We start from the raw sequence: 8313 nt of genomic DNA, 5'->3' as shown, positions 1-8313 counted from the left end.
GTATTAGATAGATAGATAGATAGATAGATAGATAGATAGATAGATAGATAGATAGATAGATAGATAGATAGATAGATAGACAAAAGGCATGCACAATAAGAATAATGTTTTTTGAAAAGCATTACAATGTCCTTTACATTCTCACGTCGTCCTCTTTTATTGCCGTATACTTTACCTGCCACTTTGCCTACAACGTACGAAGCAAAAAGTAATGCAAATTGTTCGCTATTTTGCACAATGTTGCATCGAATTTAGTGGAATTCAGATGACATGTACTTGGTCATGTACTTTTGAACTCAAACTGTTAAAATTTTAATTTCTTTAATTTTGGCCTGAATGACGTCACATCAAAATGGCTACCTTCTTGGAGGTCTGTCATAGGAAAAGAGCGTGATTGAATTTCTTGTTTTAGAAGGAGAATCCACTGATAACATAAAAAAGAGACTTCAAAATGTTTGCACGGACCAAGCTCCAGATTTTGGCATTGTATATAGACGTTTGAGAAATGAACCAGAAGTAGAGGTAGAAGTGTCCATATGGTTGTTAGACAAGCGTCGTCCGGAGGAGTCAGCCGGGAAAAATCATGGCAATTGTGTTTTGGGACCTTCATAGTGTGCTTCTCACGGATTTTTTTACCGCGAGGAACAATTGTCCTTTCTGAACCCTACATTGAAACACTGAAACGATTGAAAGCGAGAATTCGACGAATCAGACCAAATTTGAACATGGAAAGAATGTTTTTCTCAACATGACAATGCCCACCTGCGTTCGAGCACCGTTTATGTGGAAAACACTAAACGTATTCTCCTGCTTTTGGCTCCTTTAGACTTCCACCTTTTCGGTCCTTGAAAAGAACCATTGACCGGTCAACATTATGGAAACGATGGAGAAATCAAGACTGCTGTAGCCCTGAGACCAACCTGATAAGTTTTACCAAGCTGGCATATATGGACTTAGTAAAAGGTGGATAGTGGCTATTTAACGAAATGGAGACTATATTGAGAAATGAACATCTGATCCTTAGATGCTCCTCTTCAATTTGAGGTATGATAGTTGCAAGTGTGTTATTTTTACTTTAAGTTATAAACGAACTTGCATTACTTTTTGACTCACCCTGGTACTTTCCTATAGGAAGACACATCTCATGCAGCCAGCCTACGGATATCATGTTCCTGCTGGAAGATTCTCGAAATATTCAGAGCACCAGCTTCAGGGAAATGATCAGCTTTGTGAAGGGACTGGTGGCCCAGTTTGACATTAGCGCGGCCGGTACCAAGGTCGCCCTCGCAACCTTTGGTAAAAAGTTAAATACGGAGTTTGACTTCGGAGCTTACAACTCACTGGCAGAGGTAAACTCTCACTGGATACAAAGTACTTTTACTTTTCTGTGCTCTTATACCGCGATGTGTCATGTGGAGATGCAATTGTTGGACGTGCGCCATGTGTATTGCTTTACGAATCGTCATATTGTGCCATTGAAGGGTCCATTTGATTCCATCGATCCATCTCTTGCATGTTGACGTTCTGCCTCTTTCTTCTAGTAAGTAAGTATATGGGCTCAACGCCCTTATAAACACCTTCAGGTCGTTTATGAAACAGAAGCGAAGTCAGCCTGGAGGGTCATTTGTAAAAAGGCGTAGGCTTTGGTACACTTGTTAATCTGACTTATGGTCCCTTTGATGGTATTCTATGTTGAAACTTTACTCTCCAGTCATGTCTTCTGCCTATGAATCAAACCGACAAAGAATGCATTGAAAGATCCCGACCATAATTAAAGTGGAAAGTTATAAGTAAGGTTGGGGCAGTCTAATCAATAGGCGTAAGTTATAATATGTAGCCCACCAACCAGAGCACTCGATACAGAAAATTGGGTCTGTTTGAGAGTCAATCACGGTTCATGATACTGAGCAGCCGTTCAAGTGGTGAATGATCCTTTTGAAGGCAATAATACGTTTCACGAGGATCAGAAACGAAGCTTTTCGTGCAAAACGCATGCGTCTTGTAAAACTCTCTTTATCCCTTTTTTAAATCTATTTTCTACTCTAAGTTCTACTTTCATACTCAGCTTTACCTTCTTCTTATCGGGCAGAAAGCTATGTACATAAATTACTCATTTTCAAATTGCGTTATGCGAATGTTGTTAGACACACTCCTACAGAAGATAAGTACAGATTTTAAAGAAAATTCTGGTTTCAAACGTTGTTCTAACGTTAAGCAAAGGCGTGTAAACTTTAGACACCTTGCAGTTTAAATAGAAAAGTAAAACATTTTATGACGATTCAGATTGTGATCTTGCCGGCACTTCCTTTTCCATGCTACCTGGAAAAGAGTTGTATTTTCGTGGCCCTCATTCCTCTCTTTCTCCTTTTCCAATGTAGGTGGAGCATGCTTTGGACTATGTTCACTTGGAAAATGGGGACGAGACAAATATAGGCAAAGCTATTAGTTATGCCCATTCTACGCTGATCAGCCACCAAAGGCCAGGTAACCGACTCTATTGATCGGTATAACTGTCATGCCCCGCTGCAGTTATGAAGCAGATTATCAAATCAACCAGTGTACGAATTCTCCAAGTTTCTCCTCCAGGGGAGCTGCTTTTATTAACAAATCTTTATTTTAATATAATAATAAAAGCAGACCTTAAGAACAAGCGATGAGCCCTGGCAATATAAGCAACAGCATTGAGAACAGAATATAAACACAGACCATAAGAACAGACAATGTCAGACCATAAGCATTAACCATAAGAGCAGACCATAAGCACCTAGAAAAAGAACAGGTAAGAACAGACAATGAACACGAACCATAAGAACAGAACACTGGCAATAAGCAGTTTTCATAAACACTGACCATATGCTCTGGCCATAAGATCAAAACATTAAAATGACAATAAAGACTGACCATTAGCTCTGACCATAATCACTGACCATAAAAACTGACCATAACAACTGACCGTCGAAACGGACCATAAGTACTAACCATATCTCTGAACATAAGAGTTGCTCAAAAGCACTGACCATAAAGCGCTGACCATAATAATTAAACATAATATATTCTGACCATAATCACTGATCATATCTCCGACCATAAGAACTCACAATAAAGACTAATAATACGCACTAACCATAAGCTGTGGCCATAGCTCTGACCATAAGAACTGACCAAAAGAACAGAACGTAAGCTTTACCCATATGCACAAATCGTAAGACCTCACTAGATGAATTGACCTGAAGTACAGGAAGTAAGCTTTGACCATATTCACAAACCATAAGAACTATCCATAAGCACTAACCATAAGCTCTGACCATAACAGCTGATCATAAGAACTGACCATAAGAACTGATCATAGCCATAGCCATAAGATTTGAACATAATGATTATGTTCTGACCATAAGCTCTGACTATGAGAATTGAACAGAAGAACAGGATATAGAATGGACAAAGGAGTTGACCATATACACAAACCATATGCACGATAATAAGAACTAATCATAATCACTGGCCATATCTCTGACCGTAAAAGCTGACCGTAAGCACGTACCCGTTCTTTACTCCAGGTGTCCCTCACAAGCTAATCATCATCATAAACGGTGCGTCCAGCGACCAGAAAGAGGCGTCCAAAGCTGCATATCTCGCCCGAGAGGATGGGGTGGAAATCATTGTCATTGGTATCGGCAGGTGAAACAATAGAAACCATTTTTAGCAAGAAAGAAGCATTGCTGTGATTTAATTGTTTGTTCAGTCAAGATAGACGAACGCTCATTTAAGAGATAAAACGCCACAACAACGTTTCAACTATTTAAGAAAAAACAGTTAAACAGGCTATAATTATTTCTTCTTAAATGTCTCTTCTTGACCCGTAAAAAAAAGGCAGAACCTGTTTTATGGAGCACTAGAGAGTAATGCATGAGGTCTTTCACAAAAGTAAGTTTCCTTGTTCGGCAAAATCAACAATGTTTATTTTACACACATGACGTTTTCTACATACCTACATGTTTCCTATTTAAACACAATAACCGTTGATCTCAACGCACTTTTTAAGCCAAAATAGCTAGCGTCAGACGCAGTGACCATGTTCACATCGGTCAGTGTTCTTTGTTAAATCTACCATCTTTTCTTAGGTTACAAAGATCAAATTTTAATGTTATGGGGGTTTTGGTAAACAAAGAACTACGCTTCATTATGTATGTATGTATGTATGTATGTATGTATGTATGTATGTATGTATGTATGTATGTATGTATGTATGTATGTATGTATGTATGTATGCATGCATGTATGTATGTATGCATGCATGCATGTATGTATGCATGCATGTATGTATGTATGTATGCATGTATGTATGTATGTATGTATGTATGTATGTATGTATGTATGTATGTATGTATGTATGTATGTATGTATGTATGTATGTATGTATGTATGTATGTATGTATGTATGTATGTATGTATGCATGCATGTATGTATGTATGTATGTATGTATGTATGTATGTATGTATGTATGTATGTATGTATGTATGTATGTATGTATGTATGTATGTATGTATGAATGTATGTATGTATGTATGAATGTATGTATGTATGTATGTATGTATGTATGTATGTATGTATGTATGTATGTATGTATGTATGTATGTATGTATGTATGTATGTATGTATGTATGTATGTATGTATGTATGTATCCGTATGTATACATATATATAGAGAGAGATAGATATATTTATAAATATATAATATATAATATATATATATATATATATATATATATGTGTGTGTGTGTGTGTGTGTGTGTGTGTGTGTGTGTGTGTGTGTGTATTTATGTGTGTATATGTGTCGTGTATGTGTGTGGGTATGTGTGTGTGTGTGTATTTATGTGTGTATATGTGTCGTGTATGTGTGTGGGTATGTGTGTGTGTGTGTGTGTGTATTTATGTGTGTATATGTGTCGTGTATGTGTGTGGGTATGTGTGTGTGTGTGTGCTTGTTGTCAGACATCAAGGTGAAATGTGGTGCTCGTCAAAATAATGAAATGGAAGAAAGAGACATTTTTTTGCCAGTTTGGCAAATTTTTATTGCATTTTTGTTATTTTCCTCAGCACCTTTAATGTCTATATAAAAACACATTTGCATGTGAATTTAACTGAAAAGTGTTGGTTGAAGGCACAAAATGTGTGATTTTTTCAGTTTTCAAGGACACTCAAGCTACTAAAGTTATCAAACTTTGGCGGGTCATTTTCCTGCTAATTTTACCACTGAAACCAGGCGAACCCACTTCCTTCAATCCCAAAATATAGTGCCTTCTATTCAAGATTGACGCAGGGTTTTTTTCGGTGAAAGTAAGGCAAGTGATTAAGCTATCAAAAGAAACCTATAAATCTACATGCCCTAAAATTGACGAGCGCCTGATTCCACACCGCTTCCTGACACTCACACACCTAATATATACATAATATATATATATAGGCCTATATTTATTTTTATTTTTATTTTTTTTATTTTATTTTTTTTTGGGGGGGGGGTGTTTTACGGCGCTTGCAACTGCATAAGGCCATATTAGCGCGCGGGACACATTAAACATTTTCAGTCAGCAGGAAATTTTGAATTTGGCCCGGGTGGCGGCCGAAACCTACTCTTATCGATTTTAGACCAACAAGGGATCTTTAACGAGCGCAATTTGCACACAGAACCTCCGAGATTTTTCGCCCTTGTCTGAAAAAGCTAGGTGTAGATCTTCCCTACTAGAAAATAAGGGGTGTGGCTGAAAGACAGCAGTAAGAAGGAGCAAAGGAGTAACAGTAGAACGGGTGCAGAAAGAGTCAGGAGCCCCATGGAGGTGGCAAAGTAGGAGAGGGGGTGGGGGTAGAAAGTGGAGACGAAAGCAGACGATAGAACATTGCTAGAGAGCAGGAATGGAGGTGAAAAGAGAAAATTTTAGAAAAGAAAATAGTTCGGTCGCTACCCGGATTCAAACCCGGGAGGCGTAGGCCTACACCTTAATCTCCAGGCCACAAGAGCCCCCATAATATAATATAAATATATATATATATAGATATAGATATATATATATATTTGTATATATATATATATATATATATATATATATATATGTGTGTGTGTGTGTGTGTGTGTGTGTGTGTGTGTGTGTGTGTGTGTGGGTGGGTGTGGGTGTGGGTGTGGGTGTGTGTGTGTGTGTGTGTGTGTGTGTGTGTGTGTGTGTGTGTGTGTGAGTTCGCGTATCTACGTTTGTGTGTGTCTGTGTGCGTCTGAGTGTGTGTGGTTTTTTTCGTGTGTTTGTTTTTAACATGAATTCATCTCTGCCCCTTGAAAACGAAAAAAAGTTTTATACTTTTAGTATCTACCTGTCGCCCCTTACCCCACTCCTACCCACCATCCTCAAATCCCCCACCCCTCTAATACTTTTTCTTTCTACCCCCTCCACATCTTCTCCCACCCCTGCCCCCCAATTCGCTTCCCTTACCCACCCCCTCCTTGCTGATTTATAAAGCCAAAACAACACCCAGCTACAAGATATGGCCAGTAAGCCTGCCAGCAATTACCTGTTCCCAGTCACGGAGTTCCCAAAACTTTCTTCTATCGGCGATCAAGTGAAACAGAAGACTTGTCCTGGTAAGAAAAGTAGTAACTGGAAGATAATAGACTTATTCTGCTTATTCGGTCTTCTATTGAGTTGAAAAAAAATCCCCAAAGCAATTTGGAAAGTTTTGATTCACGTTAGTAAGCACTCATCTTGAGAGATTCTCAAATATTGACACAAACTAGTTTCTTCAACAACTGCAACCACTGTTCTCAAAATTCTTACCAATGGGCACTTGGATTTTAAAGGTTAATTTTTCATTTTCAAACATGAACGATAGATTTTCTTCCCTTCAAAACTTGGATTAGCCCACAAAATTGGATGTATGCAAAACGTGCCAAACAAAGGGTTTATATTTAGTACTCGAGTCCGAGGCAGTGATGTCCCCCATGTATATTATAATGGTTGTGTGTGCCCACATTGGGACACTGAACCTCAAAGGCAAGACATACGCAGTTCAACATACGAGTGAGTACTTTTCGAGACTCATGTGGAGGCGTCTTGGCCGTAGAAGGAGGAAATATACTAGCCTGCACTGAAATATGGGGGGCAGGGTGATCTTTAAAATTTTAAGGCTCGTGGGGAGCGGGGTGGGGGCGCTTATTGCTCACGTATGTGGGGGCATGCAGGCTATACCGATGAGGGTAAGAAGGCCCTTATGTCTGATACGTGTGACGTTATTGCTGTGAAGCTCTTGGATGGTAGTATAACCTCTTTGGGGCAAAATTGAATAGGTTTAACTTCCTTTGCAACACTTGAAGTTTATCTAAGAGTCGAAATTTCCAAATTTACACGTCCATCTGCGATAAAACCAAGTCAAATGGTAACATTCGTGTAAAGTGCTTTTCCCCTGGACACAAAGTCTAACTGGGGCGGGAACTGTACTTTGGGAATAAGGAACTTTTAATAATAGCAGGCCTGACGTTCTGTCCTTGGGAAAGGCACTTTACACGAATTTCCCATTTGGTTCTGTTCTTTCAGAGATGGACGTCCGTGTGCAGGTTGCGCACGTTAAAGATCCCTTGGTCGATAAAAGTAATCTTCGGCCGCCACCCGGGCAAAATTCAAAATTTCCTACCGATTGAAAATGTTTAATGTGTCGCACACGCTCATATGAGCTTACGCAGGTGCGAGTGCCGTAAACATTTACCCAAAGAAAACACCTAAATAAAACAAGAGATGGACGCTAAATTCGGAGGTCCCGCCTCTGAAATAACCTAATACTTACTAATAGTGTTGACAGGGGCGTTAAGCCTATACGAGTTCACCATTTTCATTTCAAATTAAAAGTGGGGAGAACTAAATGTCTCTGAGATGGCAACTGCTTTGCGGAACAGACACATACGGGCGTGTGCACACACACACACACACACACACACACACACACACACACACACACACACACACACACAAAAGAACTATGCCCATAATCATAAGCTTAAAACATTAGGCTATATAATATGTATTCGTGTAGTACGTAAATTCAGGATAATCCTTTTTTTTAATAGAGAAACGGAAAGAAAAGGGGAACAAAACAAAATGCAAAAAGGAAGGATGACAAACAACAGGAAAAACAGTTGTATATATGTACAAAACGTTGATGAAATAAACAGTTTTCTTTAATATTTACGTTTGTTCTCATATCTTTTTTTTGATCATGTACATGTAATGGGCGTTCAGATTATTTTATTATGATCATCGTCTCTCTTCCCCCCC

General features: G+C 38.8%; 1 protein-coding gene across 1 annotated transcript in view; it reads left to right on the top strand.

Moving 5' to 3' along the window:
* Nucleotides 1–369: 369 nt before the first annotated feature.
* LOC101859934 (cartilage matrix protein) overlaps nucleotides 370–8313 on the top strand; it is a gene marked incomplete in the record, with an annotated part of 16522 nt that continues 8578 nt past the window's right edge. The window contains 4 exon segments of the mRNA XM_035969665.1: nucleotides 370–1349; nucleotides 2379–2484; nucleotides 3558–3678; nucleotides 6508–6629. Of these exon segments, the coding sequence (XP_035825558.1) occupies nucleotides 1167–1349; nucleotides 2379–2484; nucleotides 3558–3678; nucleotides 6508–6629 (532 nt within the window).

The sequence above is a fragment of the Aplysia californica genome, unplaced genomic scaffold (assembly GCF_000002075.1).
Source record: "Aplysia californica isolate F4 #8 unplaced genomic scaffold, AplCal3.0 scaffold00167, whole genome shotgun sequence".
NCBI lineage: Eukaryota > Metazoa > Mollusca > Gastropoda > Aplysiida > Aplysiidae > Aplysia > Aplysia californica.
The sequence above is the reverse complement of the archived record's forward strand: the minus strand, read 5'-3'. Positions and strand labels throughout refer to the sequence as shown.